General features: G+C 43.8%; 2 protein-coding genes across 4 annotated transcripts; both read right to left on the reverse strand.

Annotated features, from left to right (window-relative positions):
* Positions 1–4,712: 4,712 nt before the first annotated feature.
* On the reverse strand, positions 4,713–23,466 carry LOC110380798 (glycerophosphodiester phosphodiesterase 1). Of its 3 annotated transcripts, none has more exons than XM_049848213.2 (9): positions 23,161–23,466; positions 20,387–20,601; positions 19,792–19,970; positions 18,782–18,887; positions 18,374–18,466; positions 17,733–17,833; positions 17,320–17,448; positions 6,981–7,116; positions 4,713–4,878 (listed from the first exon to the last, which is right to left on the reverse strand). In XM_049848213.2, exons 1-9 carry the CDS (start codon positions 23,309–23,311, stop codon positions 4,819–4,821), a joined length of 1,170 nt encoding a protein of 389 aa, XP_049704170.2. In that variant the 5' UTR covers positions 23,312–23,466; the 3' UTR covers positions 4,713–4,818. The 3 variants fall into 3 exon arrangements, with proteins under 3 accessions (XP_049704170.2, XP_049704168.1, XP_049704172.1); XM_049848211.2 differs by lacking the exon at positions 4,713–4,878 and adding an exon at positions 5,223–5,411; XM_049848215.2 differs by lacking the exons at positions 4,713–4,878; positions 23,161–23,466 and adding exons at positions 5,224–5,411; positions 20,869–20,990.
* A 148-nt stretch (positions 23,467–23,614) lies between these two features.
* LOC110380799 (uncharacterized) lies at positions 23,615–27,353 on the reverse strand. Its single transcript, XM_021340912.3, has 7 exons — positions 27,304–27,353; positions 26,752–26,880; positions 25,606–25,822; positions 24,969–25,145; positions 24,475–24,567; positions 24,093–24,188; positions 23,615–23,764 (listed from the first exon to the last, which is right to left on the reverse strand). The coding sequence occupies exons 1-7, from the start codon at positions 27,351–27,353 to the stop codon at positions 23,615–23,617; spliced, it is 912 nt and encodes a 303-aa protein (XP_021196587.3).
* Between the last annotated feature and the right edge of the window lie 36 nt (positions 27,354–27,389).

Below are 27,389 nucleotides of genomic sequence, written 5' to 3' on the forward strand. Positions count from 1 at the left end.
ATAGCTACATTACTTTCCACACAAGTGTAAGTAGTGTAGCAATAGTAACATGCTCAAAGTCCTATTGTTATAGGTTTGGAACGCGGCGAAAAAAGCTAGAGGCAACGTTTAGAAACTGCTCCCTGAATAGGTGGCGATATTGATTTTCCTGATTTTGCGGGTCTGCATTCAAGATGAGTGCGATAATATTCAGGATTTGTACCAAAATGTATTTATTCGTAATACACTGGGTGAGTTTAAAAGTAAGGAATTTTATGGGTGTTCCTGCAGCTGTAGTGGAAAATTCTACTTTAATTCACAATACTGTCTAGTTTAATTTAATGTTAGAGTTTGAAGAACAAACTAAACGTATTTTGCATGTGATTTTATTATTCATTCTGCGTACATTTGGTTGTAAGAAATTATTTTCCTCTATTGTTAATTTTAAAATAAAATAATGTTATGTTATGAATAAAAATAGTTGTTTCATTATTTTGGTACCACCGTTAGATCAATGTCAATTTTAACACAAAGTTATAAGATTCACATTTATGAAACAAAAACTAATATTATAGCTTGGTAAGTACTTATATCTCGATGACTATAGCGCACATATTCGTTTTACCAGGTACCTACCTACGAACTTAAAAACTAGCAACATCTCATTAGCAAAAAAATACTAATTAAGACGTTAGCGTTTAAAATATGCCTCAATAAAGCCTTGATAGGCATGATCATACTTTTTAAAAGTTGAAATAAATAGGTAAACTTACACAGCTTTTAATCGTTTATTTAAAACCTATGTAAGTTTATTACCTACTTATTACAAGTGCAGATATTTTATCCGGTCGGCGCAACTCATACCTAATTATTTCATACTTGCCTCGGGTGCCTCGGGTAGCGAGTGTTAAGGTACGCTTTGGAAGCAAGCTGCCGACTGCAACCGCCGACTCCGATTTCATGTCAATATTAATATTATATTGGGAAAGCTGGTTTCTAGTTACGTTACACTTAAATAATTCTCGGTTGCACTTCAGCCCGGATGGAGACTGGACTGAGATAATAAGTTCAAGAGATCAGCTCTTTTAATGTCTTTATGTGATCACGAGTGACACGTGCAATATGATTTATAAGCTTAATTAATTAGATGTCTAGTGTGATTATCTTAATAATAACTAATATTATTGAGTCACGCTCTGATAGGATAACTGCGCCCCATTTAAAAATAGCACCTATCACTAGGGTTACCATATCTTAGGATTTGTCTTGAGGTCTTAACTCGTAACTAGGATTTTCCTATGAAAATCAGGACTTTCCTCCGGAGTTTCGATTTTTTCATCCAGTATGTCTGCAACTCTCTATTATTGTGTTAGAAACTGAATAGAAAATAATAAAAAACAAATCATAGCCAAAATGTCATATTTATTGAGATAAACAAGCTACAATTCATACAGTCGTACACACAGACACCAACTTACAAGTACTTTGTACATTTACGGTAGGTAAGGCTCTTCGCTAATAACATACATACTTACATATTGTCAATACTCCAAGTTAAAACATTAATGATTTTCCTGTTTTTTTTTTTTTATTTATTAGCAACATTATCCATGTGTGTAAAATTTACTGTGAATGAATAGGTATACTAGCAGATTGCCATAAATAAAAATAGAATAGAATAGGTACACAAGCAGGTCAACCTACCCAAATCTGTCACTTTACCAATCGAACATTAACCTACCACTATTGTGATAAGGTTGAAAATCTATTGAAGAAAATTGACAGATTGAGGTAGGTTGACGTGCTACAAAAATTGCCATGTAGCTCGTCTAGGCTACATTTACGTCTAAGCACACTGCCGCATTGACATAAATGCGGTAAGTTGTAGGGCACGTCATTTTAGCTTAGACAAGCTAAAATAGAGTTGCTTATAAGCTTCAATAGTTTTCTACCGTTTTATTTTAAAATCTCGGAATATTGACATATTCAGTAGTAAATTGCTAATGTTACGACCACACAGAAGCGATTGATAGACAAAAATCTATAATCAATTTGAATTTATCCAAATTGGTATAGCGTTTAGCTATCAAAATGATTGCAGAATCATCATCATGAGCAGCAGCAGTGGTAAGTATAGCAGTAGGTACCGAATCTTTTGTGCAGTTGACAGCTGTCAATTTTCAAGGCAAAATAGCAGTTTTTGTACAGACTGCACCAAAAAATTGTCAAAACGTATAAGTGTCTCAAGGCAATTCGGCCTTCTTTTTGTATATTACTATTATTTAAAACTTATAACAGTTCTGTAAAGAGGTCGTAACATTAAAAATTAACGAAGAGCCACAAAATACAACTAACGACGGACAAGATTTTGTGCAAATAACACTAAATAAACATTTAATTTTTGGTAAAATAATACTCTCACATTTTAAAAATAAACTGGGCAAATAATCATGTACTTCCAATATATTGGTACATTGCTTTAATGTCGTTATGGTGAATGCTTCAACTGGTAGCGGGAAATTCAAATATAAAATGTATTTTTTATTGTTTTACATAAATTAACATACGATATAAGACGTGACCTTATCGTTCGCGGTAATAATATACCTCAAAGCATTTTGTATGTCCTATTTTAACTCCAAAAGTTCTTAAATTAAAATACAATCCGATATATTGTTACATTTTGCGCTAAAAAGTTTATCGGACTATACTTCAATTGTAAGAACTTTCGGAGTAAAACAGAGACATCAAAAATTACTTTGAGGTATATTATTATGGCAATCGCTAAGATCATGTCTTATATCAAATGAAACTTAGGTAAAACAACAAAAAAAAACATTTTATTTTGAATTTCCAGTTACTAGTTGAAGTATTCACCTTAAGGTTAAAATAGAAAACGCGTCGTGAATGTAAAAAAAATCGTTGTAATACCAAAGAGGTAATCTAATTTTAAAGCATCATTGGCAAGCTTAAAACCTTAATAATTTCGTAATATTCTTTGTCAAAACGATTAATGTAATACCAATTACAAGAATTTTCAGAAAAGGCATCAAATTTTGCATGCGCTTACCATAGAGTCAGTTTCATCTGTATTTTTTTATTCAATCAAATAAAAAAATAGCTTGGATAAAGGCCAATTTCGATATACTATCTGTTGTTTTCTTTACTAATAAGTAAAACACCAGGTAGCATATTGGTAACGGCTGTAAATAATTACGTTATAAAATGTATTTAATCCGGCATTTTCCTATAGAATAAGAATCCTTTTTGGCGAAAAGGGTTATATTCTTGCAATCTTGCTGGATATCAAATATATCTTATATGTACTTTTGTTATTGCCATATCCATAATGAATTATTAAAAATGATAATTTGCAAAAGTCATACAGTCTTCCATTTTACAAGCAGCACCTTAAAATGCATTACTGATGTGTTAAATTTCAATCAAAAAATAAATATACGTAACTCTTTCTTTTAATCCTAAAATAACGCTGCAAATAAAAATATTCCACATTTTTTTGGTACTTAAAAATTTATGTACTTCGTCTAGGTACCAAATCTAGTCAAAAACGTAGTAATCTCGTAAAAAAACTTGAACAAAACAATTTTTAAATAAATAATTAGCGTGTAAAAAATAAATAATAAATACTGTTTTCAAAATACAAAAATAATATGTACACGGTATTCATAAATCATATTATTGAGGTCATCAGCACAAACTAAAAAAAATTGACCGAAAATACAGAAAACGTATGTCATTCAATATGGTATGTTTTGGAAGCGAGCTGACAACTGCAACCGACCGCACGGGCCGCTGCTGCAAGTTTTGGCTCGAAATGGAAGTGAAACCGCTCTCGAATATCGACTGATTTCATGCGATCGCTGCACGTGCGATCGGCAGCTCGCTTCCAAAACGCACCTTAAGGCTTCGAAATATTCTTGAAATAAAATTAATTCTATACCTATAGCTTAACAGCGTGCAGGTCTAGTTTATTACCTACTATTTTGTTGGAATTGCTTTTATCTAAGCATAGTAATTCTAAGCTATTTAAGGGCCTTCTCAATCGCCTGATAACTTTTATCTGAAGAATACGTTTGACGTTTTGACAGAAAATATGTAACCGCCATATTTATTCCTCAGATAGAAGTTAACTGAAGATTGTAAATGGGCCCTAAATGGTATATTTGAGCTAATAACCTCATAATTAGAAGTTAACAAACCTCAGAGACGCCTCGAGTGCAGCGACGAGGCAAGACGGCCTCGCGGACAGCAAAACATTCGAAATTATTGAAAATAATGTAAAATAATGTAGGGCCTGTTTTTCCAATGCGAAAATCTCCAAATAGGTGAAAAATATGTATGTATTTGTTATTTATTGTTGTCCTGCATTAATATGCAGGTTCTAAATTAATGAGGGCACGCAAATAAAGCATTTCATCCGTGTTCGATCGACCAAACACATGTATGACCCACATTGTCGAGAAATCGTTTGAAACTGTCAAAACAATAAAGTCTATCTCCCTTTACAGTGTATTTCGAATTCCGACCTTATTGCATTTGAATTTCTCTATATGAAAACTTAAGGTGGGTCATAATTGTCATTGGTCAATAGTAAACTAAAACCAATTATAAGACTCGAATATTATAAAGTAGACTCGAAAATAAATCAATTTTTTGATTTACGCGATCTAGCGTCCATTAAGGGCTGTAGAAATCACCAAAAAATTTAAGTAAAAGGAAAAACAGGCCCTAGAGTTTTAAAGTGAAAAGTCCGCTGCGCTCGAGGCAGTCTGACTCCGTCCGGCGTGCCTCGCCGCTGCGTCGAGACACCGAGGCTTCTTAATCCATTCCTTTTAGGCGAGGCGCCTCATCATCACTTTTCCGCGAGGCCTCTTTGATCTACGAATGAGAAAATATTGCCTTTTTTACCCGATAACTTTAATCCCCATTTTGTAGTTAGGTACGTAAAAAATCGATCGGTTGAAGTGATAAGACTATAATACTAATAATTTGGTTTCGTTTGTACTAGTGAGCATTTTCTGCGATGTCAAACAGTTTTTCGGCTTCAAATCGAGACTAAATTTCTTTTATGTCAAAACGTTGAAAAAAAAAATTACGAAAAAATATTTCGATTGCAAAAAAATGGGTGCCTATATAAAAATCTTTTTTTTTTCAAAAAAGACTGAGGCAAACTTAGTCTTATTTTTTGCAATTTAATTTCAAAGCCCTCAAAACTGTTTGTCACCGCAGAACCACGCATATATCGGTCATTTTGTTCGTTTTTTTTTATTTTATTTATTATTTAAATAAATAAATATCAATTAATTCTGTCCGGACGACATCTTTCGTTCGGGCTCAAGTAGTTTGTCTACTAGCGGACCGGGGCGGTCCAAATTGCTGTAACTGTCCTTCTCTGTTGTCTTTTTCTCGACCTGTAAATTCGGCATTTTAAAACAAAATTATAAAAAAAGTTGTACCCCACTATATTTTGAAGAAAAAAAAATTCAGGTTTTTTATTTACTGTCAAAAATCTAAAAAAAAAATTGTGCGACCTTGAGTAGGACTCGCCGGAACTGCATCTTACTTACAACTAGGGCTGCCATTTCGAATTTCGCGAAACCCGGACAAATATTAAAAAAACCCGGACACAAACAAAACAAGACCTAGTTTTTAATATTACTATTATATACTTAAATTCAATGAGGTGCTTCCTTATATGTAACGTCAGGGCCAATATCTAGCTCAAGTAGTAGGTACCTAGTGTTGAAAGATTATGACTAGACATCGGATTATATGCATTTGCATGTTTGCATATGCAAATGCATATTATGCTATTATTTTAGCGTTATTGCATATTTTGGTACTTTTTCATTGATAGTGCTTCTTTCAGTATTTATACAGAAAATAATAATAATTAGTACGCTCTCCTCAGTGCGCTGTCGCCAAAGTATATCTCGGCAGAAATGGCGCCAAATTTCAAGTTCTGTCCGGTAGTTGACGTCGAAAGGTCATTTTCAGCCTATAAATTAATTTTAAGTGACAAACATCACAAATTTGCGGCAGAAAACCTTGAAAAATATGTAATTGTATATTGTCACAAGAATTACAACTAATAGTACCTCTATGTATATTTAAATATATGTTGTGAAAATTAAAGTTGATTCTAATAGTGGTTTTTTAATTGTGCATATTTCGCTCTTTTTTAGTGCATATTTGCATGCATATTTTGGCATTTTGATAGTGCATATAATCCGATGTCTAATTATGACTTAATATTTCGAAGGTCATAAATAAGAAAGCTCATATGGAAACTAGGAGTTAGCTTCTTGTTAGTAATAGGACTTAAAACGGCGCTACCTTTTTGATAGGTTACTTGATGGTGATTAGGCACTAAAGCACCTAAACTTGTATAATAAAAAAAATCCGCAAAGTGAAGAAGCCGCGAGCGAAGCGAGCGCAACATTTTTTGAATATTGGGATATTAAAGTAGCTAAACGTAAAAAGAGACAGTGTCAAGAAAGGAAGCCGCGAGCGAAGCGAGCGCGAAATTTTTGAGTTTTGAGACACTTCGACTTCTGCAGTCTGTGTGTCGATTGTAATTCAACTCGTAAGAAAAATGTCCGGGTTTTCCCCGCACACTTCTTGAAACCCCGCCCGGACGTCCCCCGGACGGCCTCCAAACGAGGACAAATCCGGGGAAACCCGGACGGATGGCAGCCCTAGACTTACAACTATGTTTATAACGTGCACTAACATCAAATAATAATTATTTTTTCATTAAAAGTACCTTCTTATTAAGAAATTTTACAATTATTGCAAAGAACTATGAAAAAAATATATGATTCCAAATTGTATTACTTCCAATCATTATGCATCATCATAGGTTACAATAAAAAAATTAAACAAAATAAAACTTTTTCTGTCCATAAAATTAATCAACGATCACCTCAATTTAATTTTTGCACTTTATAAACATCCCCCCTATATGAAGGTCTACTCACATCAGGTTCTCCGAGCAGCGTATTCGCAAGGTAGGGCGCTTTAAGCACACCGCGCCAGTACAACTTCTCTAACGGCCGGTTGACGCACCACCCGGCGCAGCGGACGCCGAGCCATCGCCAGTATTGGATTTCACTCCTAGTATGACAAAATACAACAGTCAGGCCTATATGTACTGCTAAATGAACGCCAGTTTTATTAAAACGACTGTTCATAATGTATTTTTCACGTATATAGGAAAAATGAAGGTATGTATGATTGAGATTACAGGAAAAACATTTATGTTTTCGGCCAATCGGCCTTAAGTATGATGAGTGACAAAGAAGAATGCAGGCGTAATACATATTTGGGATACCAGAATAGAAATTAAGGAACAAGGAACTACGGAATGATTTAAGGAAATGGTGTTTGGAATGTTAACAATTATATTGATCAAACCGAAATAAAGGTTTTTGTTTTCAAAATTCATTAAAAAGAACTACACCACCATAAAAAAAAAACTTGTTTAAAAAACACAAAATAAAACGCAATAACGCCATATTTATTTGACCAGCGCGCCGACCAGCGCCACAGTAGCGAGTGTATCATGTCCGCTAGACACAGACACATAGCACACTACACAATAACTGATCACTAACGGGCTCACGATATCCTTGTGCAGCAGCACGGCGCTGACAGCGCACCAGCGCGCCGACCAGCGCCACAGTAGCGAGTGTATCATGTCCGCTAGACACAGACACATAGCACACTACACAATAACTGATCACCAACGGGCTCACGATATCCTTGTGCAGCAGCACGGCGCTGACAGCGCACCAGCGCGCCGACCAGCGCCACAGTAGCGAGTGTATCATGTCCGCTAGACACAGACACATAGCACACTACACAATAACTGATCACCAACGGGCTCACGATATCCTTGTGCAGCAGCACGGCGCTGACAGCGCACCAGCGCGCCGACCAGCGCCACAGTAGCGAGTGTATCATGTCCGCTAGACACAGACACATAGCACACTACACAATAACTGATCACCAACGGGCTCACGATATCCTTGTGCAGCAGCACGGCGCTGACAGCGCACCAGCGCGCCGACCAGCGCCACAGTAGCGAGTGTATCATGTCCGCTAGACACAGACACATAGCACACTACACAATAACTGATCACTAACGGGCTCACGATATCCTTGTGCAGCAGCACGGCGCTGACAGCGCACCAGCGCGCCGACCAGCGCCACAGTAGCGAGTGTATCATGTCCGCTAGACACAGACACATAGCACACTACACAATAACTGATCACTAACGGGCTCACGATATCCTTGTGCAGCAGCACGGCGCTGACAGCGCACCAGCGCGCCGACCAGCGCCACAGTAGCGAGTGTATCATGTCCGCTAGACACAGACACATAGCACACTACACAATAACTGATCACCAACGGGCTCACGATATCCTTGTGCAGCAGCACGGCGCTGACAGCGCACCAGCGCGCCGACCAGCGCCACAGTAGCGAGTGTATCATGTCCGCTAGACACAGACACATAGCACACTACACAATAACTGATCACCAACGGGCTCACGATATCCTTGTGCAGCAGCACGGCGCTGACAGCGCACCAGCGCGCCGACCAGCGCCACAGTAGCGAGTGTATCATGTCCGCTAGACACAGACACATAGCACACTACACAATAACTGATCACCAACGGGCTCACGATATCCTTGTGCAGCAGCACGGCGCTGACAGCGCACCAGCGCGCCGACCAGCGCCACAGTAGCGAGTGTATCATGTCCGCTAGACACAGACACATAGCACACTACACAATAACTGATCACCAACGGGCTCACGATATCCTTGTGCAGCAGCACGGCGCTGACAGCGCACCAGCGCGCCGACCAGCGCCACAGTAGCGAGTGTATCATGTCCGCTAGACACAGACACATAGCACACTACACAATAACTGATCACCAACGGGCTCACGATATCCTTGTGCAGCAGCACGGCGCTGACAGCGCACCAGCGCGCCGACCAGCGCCACAGTAGCGAGTGTATCATGTCCGCTAGACACAGACACATAGCACACTACACAATAACTGATCACCAACGGGCTCACGATATCCTTGTGCAGCAGCACGGCGCTGACAGCGCACCAGCGCGCCGACCAGCGCCACAGTAGCGAGTGTATCATGTCCGCTAGACACAGACACATAGCACACTACACAATAACTGATCACCAACGGGCTCACGATATCCTTGTGCAGCAGCACGGCGCTGACAGCGCACCAGCGCGCCGACCAGCGCCACAGTAGCGAGTGTATCATGTCCGCTAGACACAGACACATAGCACACTACACAATAACTGATCACCAACGGGCTCACGATATCCTTGTGCAGCAGCACGGCGCTGACAGCGCACCAGCGCGCCGACCAGCGCCACAGTAGCGAGTGTATCATGTCCGCTAGACACAGACACATAGCACACTACACAATAACTGATCACTAACGGGCTCACGATATCCTTGTGCAGCAGCACGGCGCTGACAGCGCACCAGCGCGCCGACCAGCGCCACAGTAGCGAGTGTATCATGTCCGCTAGACACAGACACATAGCACACTACACAATAACTGATCACTAACGGGCTCACGATATCCTTGTGCAGCAGCACGGCGCTGACAGCGCACCAGCGCGCCGACCAGCGCCACAGTAGCGAGTGTATCATGTCCGCTAGACACAGACACATAGCACACTACACAATAACTGATCACTAACGGGCTCACGATATCCTTGTGCAGCAGCACGGCGCTGACAGCGCACCAGCGCGCCGACCAGCGCCACAGTAGCGAGTGTATCATGTCCGCTAGACACAGACACATAGCACACTACACAATAACTGATCACTAACGGGCTCACGATATCCTTGTGCAGCAGCACGGCGCTGACAGCGCACCAGCGCGCCGACCAGCGCCACAGTAGCGAGTGTATCATGTCCGCTAGACACAGACACATAGCACACTACACAATAACTGATCACCAACGGGCTCACGATATCCTTGTGCAGCAGCACGGCGCTGACAGCGCACCAGCGCGCCGACCAGCGCCACAGTAGCGAGTGTATCATGTCCGCTAGACACAGACACATAGCACACTACACAATAACTGATCACTAACGGGCTCACGATATCCTTGTGCAGCAGCGGCGCTGACAGCGCACCAGCGCGCCGACCAGCGCCACAGTAGCGAGTGTATCATGTCCGCTAGACACAGACACATAGCACACTACACAATAACTGATCACTAACGGGCTCACGATATCCTTGTGCAGCAGCACGGCGCTGACAGCGCACCAGCGCGCCGACCAGCGCCACAGTAGCGAGTGTATCATGTCCGCTAGACACAGACACATAGCACACTACACAATAACTGATCACTAACGGGCTCACGATATCCTTGTGCAGCAGCACGGCGCTGACAGCGCACCAGCGCGCCGACCAGCGCCACAGTAGCGAGTGTATCATGTCCGCTAGACACAGACACATAGCACACTACACAATAACTGATCACCAACGGGCTCACGATATCCTTGTGCAGCAGCACGGCGCTGACAGCGCACCAGCGCGCCGACCAGCGCCACAGTAGCGAGTGTATCATGTCCGCTAGACACAGACACATAGCACACTACACAATAACTGATCACTAACGGGCTCACGATATCCTTGTGCAGCAGCACGGCGCTGACAGCGCACCAGCGCGCCGACCAGCGCCACAGTAGCGAGTGTATCATGTCCGCTAGACACAGACACATAGCACACTACACAATAACTGATCACTAACGGGCTCACGATATCCTTGTGCAGCAGCACGGCGCTGACAGCGCACCAGCGCGCCGACCAGCGCCACAGTAGCGAGTGTATCATGTCCGCTAGACACAGACACATAGCACACTACACAATAACTGATCACTAACGGGCTCACGATATCCTTGTGCAGCAGCACGGCGCTGACAGCGCACCAGCGCGCCGACCAGCGCCACAGTAGCGAGTGTATCATGTCCGCTAGACACAGACACATAGCACACTACACAATAACTGATCACCAACGGGCTCACGATATCCTTGTGCAGCAGCACGGCGCTGACAGCGCACCAGCGCGCCGACCAGCGCCACAGTAGCGAGTGTATCATGTCCGCTAGACACAGACACATAGCACACTACACAATAACTGATCACCAACGGGCTCACGATATCCTTGTGCAGCAGCACGGCGCTGACAGCGCACCAGCGCGCCGACCAGCGCCACAGTAGCGAGTGTATCATGTCCGCTAGACACAGACACATAGCACACTACACAATAACTGATCACCAACGGGCTCACGATATCCTTGTGCAGCAGCACGGCGCTGACAGCGCACCAGCGCGCCGACCAGCGCCACAGTAGCGAGTGTATCATGTCCGCTAGACACAGACACATAGCACACTACACAATAACTGATCACTAACGGGCTCACGATATCCTTGTGCAGCAGCACGGCGCTGACAGCGCACCAGCGCGCCGACCAGCGCCACAGTAGCGAGTGTATCATGTCCGCTAGACACAGACACATAGCACACTACACAATAACTGATCACTAACGGGCTCACGATATCCTTGTGCAGCAGCACGGCGCTGACAGCGCACCAGCGCGCCGACCAGCGCCACAGTAGCGAGTGTATCATGTCCGCTAGACACAGACACATAGCACACTACACAATAACTGATCACTAACGGGCTCACGATATCCTTGTGCAGCAGCACGGCGCTGACAGCGCACCAGCGCGCCGACCAGCGCCACAGTAGCGAGTGTATCATGTCCGCTAGACACAGACACATAGCACACTACACAATAACTGATCACTAACGGGCTCACGATATCCTTGTGCAGCAGCACGGCGCTGACAGCGCACCAGCGCGCCGACCAGCGCCACAGTAGCGAGTGTATCATGTCCGCTAGACACAGACACATAGCACACTACACAATAACTGATCACTAACGGGCTCACGATATCCTTGTGCAGCAGCGGCGCTGACAGCGCACCAGCGCGCCGACCAGCGCCACAGTAGCGAGTGTATCATGTCCGCTAGACACAGACACATAGCACACTACACAATAACTGATCACCAACGGGCTCACGATATCCTTGTGCAGCAGCACGGCGCTGACAGCGCACCAGCGCGCCGACCAGCGCCACAGTAGCGAGTGTATCATGTCCGCTAGACACAGACACATAGCACACTACACAATAACTGATCACCAACGGGCTCACGATATCCTTGTGCAGCAGCACGGCGCTGACAGCGCACCAGCGCGCCGACCAGCGCCACAGTAGCGAGTGTATCATGTCCGCTAGACACAGACACATAGCACACTACACAATAACTGATCACCAACGGGCTCACGATATCCTTGTGCAGCAGCACGGCGCTGACAGCGCACCAGCGCGCCGACCAGCGCCACAGTAGCGAGTGTATCATGTCCGCTAGACACAGACACATAGCACACTACACAATAACTGATCACTAACGGGCTCACGATATCCTTGTGCAGCAGCACGGCGCTGACAGCGCACCAGCGCGCCGACCAGCGCCACAGTAGCGAGTGTATCATGTCCGCTAGACACAGACACATAGCACACTACACAATAACTGATCACTAACGGGCTCACGATATCCTTGTAGCAGCACGGCGCTGACAGCGCACCAGCGCGCCGACCAGCGCCACAGTAGCGAGTGTATCATGTCCGCTAGACACAGACACATAGCACACTACACAATAACTGATCACCAACGGGCTCACGATATCCTTGTGCAGCAGCACGGCGCTGACAGCGCACCAGCGCGCCGACCAGCGCCACAGTAGCGAGTGTATCATGTCCGCTAGACACAGACACATAGCACACTACACAATAACTGATCACCAACGGGCTCACGATATCCTTGTGCAGCAGCACGGCGCTGACAGCGCACCAGCGCGCCGACCAGCGCCACAGTAGCGAGTGTATCATGTCCGCTAGACACAGACACATAGCACACTACACAATAACTGATCACCAACGGGCTCACGATATCCTTGTGCAGCAGCACGGCGCTGACAGCGCACCAGCGCGCCGACCAGCGCCACAGTAGCGAGTGTATCATGTCCGCTAGACACAGACACATAGCACACTACACAATAACTGATCACTAACGGGCTCACGATATCCTTGTGCAGCAGCACGGCGCTGACAGCGCACCAGCGCGCCGACCAGCGCCACAGTAGCGAGTGTATCATGTCCGCTAGACACAGACACATAGCACACTACACAATAACTGATCACTAACGGGCTCACGATATCCTTGTGCAGCAGCACGGCGCTGACAGCGCACCAGCGCGCCGACCAGCGCCACAGTAGCGAGTGTATCATGTCCGCTAGACACAGACACATAGCACACTACACAATAACTGATCACCAACGGGCTCACGATATCCTTGTGCAGCAGCACGGCGCTGACAGCGCACCAGCGCGCCGACCAGCGCCACAGTAGCGAGTGTATCATGTCCGCTAGACACAGACACATAGCACACTACACAATAACTGATCACCAACGGGCTCACGATATCCTTGTGCAGCAGCACGGCGCTGACAGCGCACCAGCGCGCCGACCAGCGCCACAGTAGCGAGTGTATCATGTCCGCTAGACACAGACACATAGCACACTACACAATAACTGATCACTAACGGGCTCACGATATCCTTGTGCAGCAGCACGGCGCTGACAGCGCACCAGCGCGCCGACCAGCGCCACAGTAGCGAGTGTATCATGTCCGCTAGACACAGACACATAGCACACTACACAATAACTGATCACCAACGGGCTCACGATATCCTTGTGCAGCAGCACGGCGCTGACAGCGCACCAGCGCGCCGACCAGCGCCACAGTAGCGAGTGTATCATGTCCGCTAGACACAGACACATAGCACACTACACAATAACTGATCACTAACGGGCTCACGATATCCTTGTGCAGCAGCACGGCGCTGACAGCGCACCAGCGCGCCGACCAGCGCCACAGTAGCGAGTGTATCATGTCCGCTAGACACAGACACATAGCACACTACACAATAACTGATCACCAACGGGCTCACGATATCCTTGTGCAGCAGCACGGCGCTGACAGCGCACCAGCGCGCCGACCAGCGCCACAGTAGCGAGTGTATCATGTCCGCTAGACACAGACACATAGCACACTACACAATAACTGATCACCAACGGGCTCACGATATCCTTGTGCAGCAGCACGGCGCTGACAGCGCACCAGCGCGCCGACCAGCGCCACAGTAGCGAGTGTATCATGTCCGCTAGACACAGACACATAGCACACTACACAATAACTGATCACTAACGGGCTCACGATATCCTTGTGCAGCAGCACGGCGCTGACAGCGCACCAGCGCGCCGACCAGCGCCACAGTAGCGAGTGTATCATGTCCGCTAGACACAGACACATAGCACACTACACAATAACTGATCACCAACGGGCTCACGATATCCTTGTGCAGCAGCACGGCGCTGACAGCGCACCAGCGCGCCGACCAGCGCCACAGTAGCGAGTGTATCATGTCCGCTAGACACAGACACATAGCACACTACACAATAACTGATCACTAACGGGCTCACGATATCCTTGTGCAGCAGCACGGCGCTGACAGCGCACCAGCGCGCCGACCAGCGCCACAGTAGCGAGTGTATCATGTCCGCTAGACACAGACACATAGCACACTACACAATAACTGATCACCAACGGGCTCACGATATCCTTGTGCAGCAGCACGGCGCTGACAGCGCACCAGCGCGCCGACCAGCGCCACAGTAGCGAGTGTATCATGTCCGCTAGACACAGACACATAGCACACTACACAATAACTGATCACCAACGGGCTCACGATATCCTTGTGCAGCAGCACGGCGCTGACAGCGCACCAGCGCGCCGACCAGCGCCACAGTAGCGAGTGTATCATGTCCGCTAGACACAGACACATAGCACACTACACAATAACTGATCACTAACGGGCTCACGATATCCTTGTGCAGCAGCACGGCGCTGACAGCGCACCAGCGCGCCGACCAGCGCCACAGTAGCGAGTGTATCATGTCCGCTAGACACAGACACATAGCACACTACACAATAACTGATCACTAACGGGCTCACGATATCCTTGTGCAGCAGCACGGCGCTGACAGCGCACCAGCGCGCCGACCAGCGCCACAGTAGCGAGTGTATCATGTCCGCTAGACACAGACACATAGCACACTACACAATAACTGATCACTAACGGGCTCACGATATCCTTGTGCAGCAGCACGGCGCTGACAGCGCACCAGCGCGCCGACCAGCGCCACAGTAGCGAGTGTATCATGTCCGCTAGACACAGACACATAGCACACTACACAATAACTGATCACCAACGGGCTCACGATATCCTTGTGCAGCAGCACGGCGCTGACAGCGCACCAGCGCGCCGACCAGCGCCACAGTAGCGAGTGTATCATGTCCGCTAGACACAGACACATAGCACACTACACAATAACTGATCACTAACGGGCTCACGATATCCTTGTGCAGCAGCACGGCGCTGACAGCGCACCAGCGCGCCGACCAGCGCCACAGTAGCGAGTGTATCATGTCCGCTAGACACAGACACATAGCACACTACACAATAACTGATCACCAACGGGCTCACGATATCCTTGTGCAGCAGCACGGCGCTGACAGCGCACCAGCGCGCCGACCAGCGCCACAGTAGCGAGTGTATCATGTCCGCTAGACACAGACACATAGCACACTACACAATAACTGATCACTAACGGGCTCACGATATCCTTGTGCAGCAGCACGGCGCTGACAGCGCACCAGCGCGCCGACCAGCGCCACAGTAGCGAGTGTATCATGTCCGCTAGACACAGACACATAGCACACTACACAATAACTGATCACTAACGGGCTCACGATATCCTTGTGCAGCAGCACGGCGCTGACAGCGCACCAGCGCGCCGACCAGCGCCACAGTAGCGAGTGTATCATGTCCGCTAGACACAGACACATAGCACACTACACAATAACTGATCACTAACGGGCTCACGATATCCTTGTGCAGCAGCACGGCGCTGACAGCGCACCAGCGCGCCGACCAGCGCCACAGTAGCGAGTGTATCATGTCCGCTAGACACAGACACATAGCACACTACACAATAACTGATCACCAACGGGCTCACGATATCCTTGTGCAGCAGCACGGCGCTGACAGCGCACCAGCGCGCCGACCAGCGCCACAGTAGCGAGTGTATCATGTCCGCTAGACACAGACACATAGCACACTACACAATAACTGATCACTAACGGGCTCACGATATCCTTGTGCAGCAGCACGGCGCTGACAGCGCACCAGCGCGCCGACCAGCGCCACAGTAGCGAGTGTATCATGTCCGCTAGACACAGACACATAGCACACTACACAATAACTGATCACTAACGGGCTCACGATATCCTTGTGCAGCAGCACGGCGCTGACAGCGCACCAGCGCGCCGACCAGCGCCACAGTAGCGAGTGTATCATGTCCGCTAGACACAGACACATAGCACACTACACAATAACTGATCACTAACGGGCTCACGATATCCTTGTGCAGCAGCACGGCGCTGACAGCGCACCAGCGCGCCGACCAGCGCCACAGTAGCGAGTGTATCATGTCCGCTAGACACAGACACATAGCACACTACACAATAACTGATCACCAACGGGCTCACGATATCCTTGTGCAGCAGCACGGCGCTGACAGCGCACCAGCGCGCCGACCAGCGCCACAGTAGCGAGTGTATCATGTCCGCTAGACACAGACACATAGCACACTACACAATAACTGATCACCAACGGGCTCACGATATCCTTGTGCAGCAGCACGGCGCTGACAGCGCACCAGCGCGCCGACCAGCGCCACAGTAGCGAGTGTATCATGTCCGCTAGACACAGACACATAGCACACTACACAATAACTGATCACCAACGGGCTCACGATATCCTTGTGCAGCAGCACGGCGCTGACAGCGCACCAGCGCGCCGACCAGCGCCACAGTAGCGAGTGTATCATGTCCGCTAGACACAGACACATAGCACACTACACAATAACTGATCACTAACGGGCTCACGATATCCTTGTGCAGCAGCACGGCGCTGACAGCGCACCAGCGCGCCGACCAGCGCCACAGTAGCGAGTGTATCATGTCCGCTAGACACAGACACATAGCACACTACACAATAACTGATCACTAACGGGCTCACGATATCCTTGTGCAGCAGCACGGCGCTGACAGCGCACCAGCGCGCCGACCAGCGCCACAGTAGCGAGTGTATCATGTCCGCAAAGCGTAATACGCTGTGTAGGGCGAGGTTGTCGGCGAATCTGTGGGCAAATAATAATATTTATGTCACCAAAATCCACGGCAAAATTAAATGACACACACATAAAAAAATTTTGGTCAACCTGTATAATGTCAAAAACATTTTTGGTCGGCCTGTATAGTCTCAAAGTATTTTTGGTCAGCCTGTATATTTTTTCAGTTATTATTTTTACACGATTTCCCAAAGAGGAGAAGGTAATCTATTCGGTATATTTCTATTGTAAAAAGATACCATACCAAAAATCGTCATGAAATATTCATAATTTTAGAATATGAGGGGTCTCACCTAGGATTGTTAGGACCTCGTTCCGCGTCATACTCTTGCGAGCTGAAGCAGTACGGCCGGTAACTGAGAGCTCCCACTATCTGGGGGTCGTTCCTACGTATCTGGGAATCAGAACAGGGAATAAAATTGCTTAGAGATTGGAACAATCAGACCAGCCTCCAATGTAGCTGTCTTGAAAATCTTAGTATATAAAATTATCAATGCATAAGTTTGTATGTACAGATATGTATGAATGGTAAGTAAACATAAATAATTATTACATACAATAGGCAGATTTAATGATAACAAAGTCCAACCAGTTGTTACAAGCAGTCAGAAATTCTGACTTTCAGTTGTAGTGTCCTACCAATGGTACTTGGTATTGGGTTGCCTTGGCAACTGTTTTGCGGAGGTCAGATAGGTATAGTTACCGGCACGGATATTGAGCTCTCGGCGGAAGAGTGGGGATCGCTTTGCGCTCTGTACATATAAGGCAATAAACCAATAAATCGCTTCTGCGCAGGTGAAGGTCAGGGCTCAATATCCGTGCCGATAACTATAGTCGCTCTATGTAAAACACTGGTTATCAGCTTCATCATTTAGACTGGAACCCGACCCCAACACAGGAAAAGGATTGGCAATTTAGATCAAAGTACACATACCTGATATAATACGAATGGATTGAAACAGGTGACTGCGGCATTTTGGTACAACGTTGGTCTTGTGGAGAAGCAATTCAATATACCTGCTACTACCTGCAATTTTATATTTCATTATTCAATATGGCTAAATAGCTTTACAGGTAAAATGAGTGAGATTATGTTACCTATATCACATAATTTGTTATTTTATATCAAATGTATTGTTCTGTGAAATATATTTTCCTTCCCCCATACACATTATTATTAAAGAGTCTACATGAGTACTTTGATGAAATTTTACATGAAAGTAAATAAAATAAACATGATAAAATTCAACATACGTATTTTTAACCAATTTCCCCACACAGAAAGAGTTCAATTTGGATATTCCTGTTTTTATTTAGCTATTTAAAACCACCTCAAAAATACCTGTTTATCTTCACCCTTGACATCAATGATGACCTTGACATTATTAGCTAATAAGTAGTCTAGAGCTTCATCCAGCAGACATAGACGTACGTCGGGAAACTGTTTCCTAAAATATAGAGATGACAGTTAGTTCCTATAGATATCATCCTCTGAGCCTTTTTCCCAATTATGTTGGGGTCGGCTTCCAGTCTAACCGGATTCAGCTGAGTACCAGTGCTTTACAAGAAGCGACTGCCTATCTGACCTCCCCAACCAAGGGGTATCGGGTTGCCCAGGTAGCAACCCGATACCCCTTGATTAGACTGGTGTCAGACTTACTGGCTTCTGACTACCCGTAACTACTGCCAAGGATGTTCAATGACAGATATATTGAGCAAAAATATTATATTATTTGATTTGTTGAATCTTTACTTAAAAGCTGAAGAGTTTGTTTTGCTTGAACTTGCTAATCTCAGGAATTACAAGACCAATTTGAAAAAATCTTTCAGTATAGCCCATTTATTAAAAAAGGCTATATAAAGCTTTTTTTTTAGTGCAACTGGATAAATACAGGATAACTAATTTGAATTTTCTAAAAGACTACCAATGGAACTCTGTTCAGCATTTTTGTCATAAATATGTCCACATTATTTCTAAGTTTGACATAAGCAACTATCAATTTATAACTCTACTAGCCGTTTTCCCGCGGTTTCACCCACGTCCCGTGGGAGCTACTGCCCACACCGAGATAAAATATAGCCTATGTTACTTGCAGATAATATAGCTTTCTAATGGTGAAAGAATATTTAAAATCGGTCCAGTAGTTTTTGAGTTTATCCATTACAACCAAACAAACAAAGTTTTTCTCTTTATAATATTTGTATAGATATAATTAACCAACTGCATATATTAGCCATCTATGAAGAACCTATACACAAACTGTAGTACTGATGAACAACTTTATTAGACATGAATTTTTGGTCTATCCTATTCTCCTACTTAAAAACAATAAAAAAGCTAACCAAACCGACCTATTAGGATGAGTAGCACCCACATCGATATCCTTGATCTTATCCCAGTCCATGAGATGCACGTTAGCTATATCTGTGCCGGTCAGCCTTTCCAAGCCTTGGTCATGAAGGAGTACCAGCTTGCCGTCTCTGGACGTTCTGACGTCAAGTTCTACGATATTGCATTCTCTTTCTACACACTGGAAAGATGGAAAATATGGATGAATGAATTGGATTAAAGAGTCTAAAAGCAGAGAGAACATTCACAGTAGATTGCAGAAACAAAACAGAAAAAATATTTATTGGTGTGATCAGAACTGAAATTTTGTCTGTTATTTACATAATTTCAAGCAAAAAAATTATATAACTTTCCACTTCTGGAAATTAGCATAAAGTATAAACTTATGTGTACAAAATTAAAACTAATGTTAATTTATTACTAAAATACGATTTCGCGCCATTACAGCGCAATAGTTCTATTTTAAAAATCAATATTTGTTCACAAACTTTGCAGACACAAAATGTTCTTTACAGCCAGATGCTTAACTTCTGAATAAAACCTCTATTCTCAATACATATTTGAGTGTATAGTAAAGAGTTTTTAATGATTACTTACATACTTGAAGGCCTCCATAGTGTTTTCAGGGGCGTCTAATCCTGCGCCTCTATGAGCGATACAACGGACAACTTTCTCTGGGTTCTGCATACTTTCCTTACCCCAAGGCTCAGGCCCGAATATACTGGTCACATTTTCCGGCTCAGGTTTCCTCAGCCTAGTCAAATAATAGGCGGAAAAGCCCAGTATACCCACATCCATACCGAAAGGGAGAACTGTGTGTGAAAACGAGAGTAAAAAATACAAAAAAGAGAACACATAGTAAATAGTGTTTATCACTAACGACAGCACAGTCAAAAACATGATTATCGTTCGTTCGTTGTTATAATATTGGTTAAAATTAGGTTAGATTTTTCGAAAATAAATACATTTGTAAAGTGGGAGGGGCATTATGACAGCATCCAACGTTTCGTTTCTGTTGTCGCTTGTTTAATCAACAATTAGAGGGTTGCGTTTAGTTACTAATAATTTGGAAAACTTACAAAATATTTTCTTCATGATAAAAGCTGCTGCTTACGTCAGCGTTAACAAAAATGTATACTGTTCCATATCAGTGACATTGAACTATATATTTCCAGTTACTGATAGATTTTTTTTTACATTAATTTTGGGTTGATGTTGGATAGGTAACTTACCATACTATCATAAAAAGGTAAATAAAACCACTTTCCACACCCGAAACATCATTTATTTTATTTTATTATTTTGCCTTAGCAATTACAACTTCTGACTCGAACAACACTACAAGAGTCCTGCGAAAATATATAAAAAAAACAGTCAAAACATTTCTACCTTTTTAAAATCTTTGTGGGCAAACAACTCGTTATTTAAGAACAAGTGCATACATTGAATACAATTTTAATGTAAGACGACTTGGCCAAGAAGGCAGGCTAAAGCAGGTCATCTCTAAGGTTTATACGCAACAACTTTAACGCGGCTTCTTCTCATGACCAATGGCACTATCTGCCGTATGATGAAGAGGAATGTCTCTACCACAGTCAACACGCTGGCCCCAACGAACAGAGCTGTGGTGCCACCTAGTGATGCTGGAAAGAAACACAGGTCAAGTTGAATAAAACCTTTTTTCTGTGCTGATTGTCGGTCCAGTTTGATTAAATGAGTGTAGAGAACAAACAAAAAAGTGCAACATGGAACGAAATACATACCTTCTTTGGAGTCAATAGCAAAAAAAAAACATTTAAATACAGCACATGCCATAAGAAAATAAAGTCAAACTCGTCACAAGAACACTCAAAGCAAAGAAATTAGAAAATATCACACTCAGTGCCGTGTCACTTCAAACTTTGGTGGCTAAATAAAGCTTGCTCACACTAATTATTTAGGCGCTTTAATAAATGCGTTAAGGTGTATACTCCAACCCAATAAAAAATAGACATTCGACCATGTTTCGCAAGTTTCGTAAAGATAGCTTCGGCATTTAGGTCATAGAACACATACCAATTCAAGCTCTCAATTACGTTCTATTACAATTTATTAGTGTGCGTTACAGTAATTGGGAGTTTCATACAAATTATAAAGAATTGGGGCACGATTCTGCTAAGTTCATAATGCTAAAGCTGAATAGAAATTGAATCGCAATAGCAGTTTTAACCTTAGCGGGCATTCTGCTACTAATAAAAGACCAATCGTATTCCAATAACATTCTATTGGTCTGCCTTTTGGTCTATACGGTAGTTTGCTGTATAATCATTTTGCAATCGTAAATAATTTGCAGACAATATGATTCATTAATGAATCACAGAAACGGATAAAAATGTTTATTTAAAAGAAAAAATAGGGGAATGCCACATACGCTTCAATCGCAATTGAGTCGTGATTGGATCTCAGTCGGATGTGAATCGTATGTCGCTTAAGTACAATTAGGAGAATCGGGCCCCAGTTTGAGTGGATACGGTGACAATCCTTTTAATAGTTAATATTATTATGTGTGCTATGACCCTTTTATTTTCGATGGAGTTAAAGCGACATCACAACACGATAAAAACCACACAATTTGCATTGGTCACAAGAACGAACCAAAAAGATCTTCCAAAGTGAAGATAATGTCTCTATTCAGTCGTATTTTAGGCGGCATCATGTTGATCCTGATAGCTGAGCGAGGGTCCTCATCAGATTCCGTGCTCCCATTCATGTAGGTTTCAATAAAAAGTTTAAATTAAGGAGGTATTAAAAGGGTCTTAAATTAATACAAAATGGTTATAGGCATAGGTACCTGAATAATTATGAACTTATGTTTAATTTAATTAAGATTAATTGAAGGAAGTTTTTGGATTTTTCATCATTTCAATTTTTTTGGAAAGCATAGGTACAGCTCGTGTTTTTGATAAGGCATTTTAAAAATACTTCCATTAACATGACAGATTACCTAGGTACCTACAAGTCTCTGATTCTAAAAGTTGGTATGCTGGGGATCGAGGTCCAAAAAGCAGAGCTGAACTAAGCCGGGCGAAGAACTGATGTAATTTCTTTCAAGCCGTACTCAGCTTAGCTAGTGTCTCTACCAGTGGAATATCAGCCAAAGTCATCCTAGGTATTCCATTTTTATTCTTTCCTGCCCTTCCTCTCTATACCATGGCCATCCAGATCAATAACTACCTATCTTGACATTGACAGTTTCTTAAGTCAACCAAGATGGTCAGTATGTGAAAGGGCCTTAATTTAGGAACAGTCCACGAGACATAATCAAGAAGAACAAAGGTATGGTCCAGTAAAATTAATCTAGGTTTTAAACTAAAATGAAATATACGACTTACCGAATAAGGATCGTTTTTGTGTGTGAATAATAATTGAGTTCGGCGCATTGGGGTAAACATGTGCATTTAGCAAGGTTTTTGGGTATGTTGATAAGGATTTCAACGTTCCTCCCGATGCACGCCATCCCGTGCGCATCACAGACGTCGCCATCTTGTTTCCGCGCGCAATGTAATAGACAAGATCGAGATTTTAAATAATATTAAAGCAATTTTAAATTATTTAACAATAATGGAAATTTTAGTAACTATAACTATTGTTATTTTAAAATTAGTTGTGTTGAAAAATTCCTTGACAGTTTCTTTCGCTGTCAGTTGACTGTTTGATGGTATGTTTTCTTTAATTAGTGGCCAGTGTTAAAACTTTAGGAATGAGTTTACATACCTCCTTACAGTAAACCTATTTTATGAAGAGGAAGGCTTCACATAAGACTCTCTAACCTTATGCAAGTTTTATTCAGTTATGCTGACTTATGCTCAAGAGACACCCTGGCTCCATTATTCTTGTATGCTCACCTCCTTTGACGTGGAAGTATGGTCTACATCCACAGAACATGACAGCCATGCGGCTCCGGCAGTGCATCTGACATAGAGAGAAGCTGTAGGCCTGAAACATATTTGAAGTCATTTTCAGTCAATTTTTGGTTCAAACTCCTGATTCCCCAGCGAAAGATGCTTTCTGTCATCTGGCTAGGTTAGCCCTTTCTCAAGTGGGTTGGGGTCGGCTTCCAGCCTAATCAGATGCAGCTGAGTGCCAAGAGTTTTACATGAAGCGACTGCCTATCTGACCTCTTCAACATAGTTACCTGGGCAACCCGAAACCCCTTAGTATATTTTGTTAAAACCGTTGAAATTCTGTAGCGAAATCATCAACATTGACTTTATTTTGTTTTTGGAGACATTAAAGTCATTCAAACAAAAAATCGACAGTCTACCTGTATGGAGTCACTGATCCACTCATCAGGGTATTTACAGCGGCGCTGTTCAGTCCTCAAACTCTTCACGTTCGGGGACGCTTGGATCTCTATCACCTGTAGATGAAAGATTAAGCCTTACGTAATTCTTTGGTACTAATATTTAAACGGGAAGGTATGTCTAAACTAGTAGTACATAAGGAAGTAAGGACGTAAGGGAGTATACCTACATTGGGGAGTACATGAAAGAGTAGGAACGTAGGGAAGTAAACGAGGGTTTAACAGAGTGGTATATAAGGAGTAGGTACATATGGTAGGTAAGTAGGGAAGTACATTGAAGGAGTATATAAAGAAGTACGTAGAGTTAGTGCTTGCATAATTGGAAGAAAATAATAAAGTTCACCTTATAATCGATGATGAGTTCTTCACCAGGTAAAACCTCGCCAGTCGGGTTGGATATGGCCGTCGATATCTCGTAAGGAGAATGTATAAAATACTGTAACAATAATATTCGTTGATAACAATGGTTTAAAATATAGCAAGTTGGTATTCATCATCTTCCTTCTGTTAGTAGGTAGTCTCCATTCTAGCCATCATCCTCTGAGCCTTTTTCCCAACTATGTTGGGGTCGGCTTCCAGTCTAATCGGATGTAGCTCCATTCTAGCCCTTTACTTCTAAATAATCCTACTTATATTATAAATGTGAAAGTTTGTGAGAATGTATGGATGTATGTTTGTTATGCAATCACGCAAAAACGGCTGGACCGAATTGATTGAAATTTGGTATGTAGATGGGTGATACCCTGGATTAACACATAGGCACTTTTTAGCAACACACCACGCGGGCGAAGCCGCTGGTGGAAGCTAGTATTACATAAATGTACAAGCGATTCTCACCCTAACAGCATTATTCATAGAGTCTATTCTCACAGAACACTGCCCGCTATGGTAGTGGCATTGGAACAACGGGAAGGGCACCCAGTCCACTTCTTGCAGCATGTGCTGGTACTCCGCATACATGGAGTTGAAGGTCAGACACATGCCTACTTCGGTCATCACGGGGTTCCAGTGCACCTGCAAGAAATGAAATTTCAGTTCCAGTCTAATCTGTAGCTAGCTTGACTTGTAAGAAAGACCAGGTCCCAGGGCCAGGACCAGACCAGGTCTATTTGAAATAAAAAACGTCCCTTTCCCTTCTTGGCAGTCGGGTATTTTTCTTTTAAACTTTGAATCTCTTGTTGAATGCTGCATAATATCTAGGAATTACCTACATAAATCCTTTTTCTTTACGCTTCCGCTCTTTCTCCATTAATCCCCATTCATACCTCGGAGCTGGTGATTCATGCTTGCTCATTACATGCCCATGCAAACGTCTAACCCGCTCAAAATTATCTCATTTACAAAATTCCTTCTAAGTATTTTATTTTCTTCGGCCCGCAAAAGTCGCAAGAGAATTTACAAAGAATCGAACATTCGGGATCTTTCACAAAGCAGAAGCTACTAAGTTTATTTAGATTTAAATGTCAGTACTTACTTCATGTTCATTATTCGAAACGATAACCTGCAGCACAGACGACGGGTGGACAGCTAAAGCCATGTCCAGCAAATCGATACCCTTGACAGTATCATCAGTCTGGTACTTCCAGAAGTTCTGCAGGTTGTTCCTGAATGATACGTCGGCTATCAGCTCTATGAACTCGTAGTAGTAACGGTACTTCTCAGGGTCCGAGTCTTCTGTCACGTTCCAGGTGCTGGGGGGAAGATGAGGATGAATATGCCGTCAGCAGGATGAATATTGATGATGGGTTGAAAAGGTTGGACTAAGAAAATGTGATATAAGCACATTATATGCCTTACATTTGCAATGCAACGCCTAAAAATTTTTGGAAATCTCTTTTATATACCTTAATTGATATAAATGGTTAAATTGATATAAGTGGTCGTGGTGGCCTAGTGGGTAAAGGACCAACCTCAAGTACGAGGGCGCGGGTTCGATCCCAGGTCAGGCAAGTACCAATGCAACTTTTCTAAGTTTGTATGTACTTTCTAAGTATATCTTAGACACCATTGGCTGTGTTTCGGATGGCACGTTAAACTGTAGGTCCCGGCTGTCATTGAACATCCTTGGCAGTCGTTACGGGTAGTCAGAAGCCAGTAAGTCTGACACCAGTCTAACCAAGGGGTATCGGGTTGCCCGGGTTACTGGGTTGAGGAGGTCAGATAGGCAGTCGCTTCTTGTAAAGCACTGGTACTCAGCTGAATCCGGTTAGACTGGAAGCCGACCCCAACATGATTGGGAAAAGGCTCGGAGGATGAATTGATATAAATGGTTTGAGTTTCAACAGATGGATAGTTGCGTATAACAAGGAAAAGGAAAGGATTTCTTCGAGGAGGAGAAATCAAGGGGACCTAGGATTGTAAGGCAAACCAATATGCCCTGTCTAAATTGCCAATCTAACCTGCCCATTGTGCAGATTGCAGTAACAATGTAATAGGTGAAGTACATAATGGTGGTATATACCTTTGGGAGTACATAAGAGTAGTTTATAAGGGAATACATAAGCATACTCGTTCTACAGCAATCCGCATCTACTGCTTCTTTTAGCTACATCGTCCATCTAGTGGGGACTTACTTAACCCGTGTCTTCTGGATCAGGCCAAATTCGAATGTTCTACTTACTCCTCAATCAATTCCCTAGCCTTGTCTGGCTGTACCCGGTCGAGGAAGCAGGCGGTCACCGCTGGGAAGGTCGTCCACCAAGTTCTGTAGTCCCGCTGTAGGGAGACCACCACTGGTTCTGAGTTGTACCTGCGAGGATAAACTATTCTTCTTCTTATCGAGTAGGCTGCAGGTTAAATCACCTAATAAGCTCTAGTGTCAGAGTTTTCTCAAGTCCGCCTGAAAGCCTCTGACAACAAATTGTAACAACGACTTCTTCTCAATTCAGGAACTCGCGTTCGGGGAGCCTGCTTTAAGTGCCCCTCCCAGACAAGGGGGTGTACCTAACTCCGCCAACTTCCAGACTCCGGGCGGGCAACTTTGTGAAAGTTTCTACATATAACTCACAAAGGGATTTTGCCCCGTCCCGGGAATCGAACCTGGGAGCTCGTGCACGGCAGTCGTGGCTATGCGTCGAGATGAACCATAAAATACTTAAGGATATGGAAAAGAATATGAACAGTAATTAAATTGTAGGTTTATCATAAAATGTTATACATAAAGTCTACTAACCTAAAATACTGGCTGAGCGCGCAATACACAGCACCTCCAAATGCACTCATTGTCAGAGCTAGCCAGAGTACCCTGAAACATTATCA

This window comes from Helicoverpa armigera, chromosome 30 (genome assembly GCF_030705265.1).
Source record: "Helicoverpa armigera isolate CAAS_96S chromosome 30, ASM3070526v1, whole genome shotgun sequence".
Taxonomy (NCBI): domain Eukaryota; kingdom Metazoa; phylum Arthropoda; class Insecta; order Lepidoptera; family Noctuidae; genus Helicoverpa; species Helicoverpa armigera.

Coding starts and splice junctions, on each gene's coding strand:
- LOC110380798 (XM_049848211.2), bottom strand. CDS start 23,311: ATGGCGACGTCTGTGATGCGCACGGGATGGCGTGCATCGGGAGGAACG. Junction 18,467..18,781: donor TCAAGGGTGAAGATAAACAG/GTATTTTTGAGG, acceptor ATAAAATTGCAG/GTAGTAGCAGGTATATTGAA. Junction 17,834..18,373: donor ATCCATTCGTATTATATCAG/GTATGTGTACTT, acceptor TCTGATTCCCAG/ATACGTAGGAACGACCCCCA.
- LOC110380799 (XM_021340912.3), bottom strand. CDS start 27,353: ATGAGTGCATTTGGAGGTGCTGTGTATTGCGCGCTCAGCCAGTATTTT. Junction 25,146..25,605: donor TTTCGAATAATGAACATGAA/GTAAGTACTGAC, acceptor CATTTCTTGCAG/GTGCACTGGAACCCCGTGAT. Junction 24,189..24,474: donor AACTCATCATCGATTATAAG/GTGAACTTTATT, acceptor TTTCATCTACAG/GTGATAGAGATCCAAGCGTC.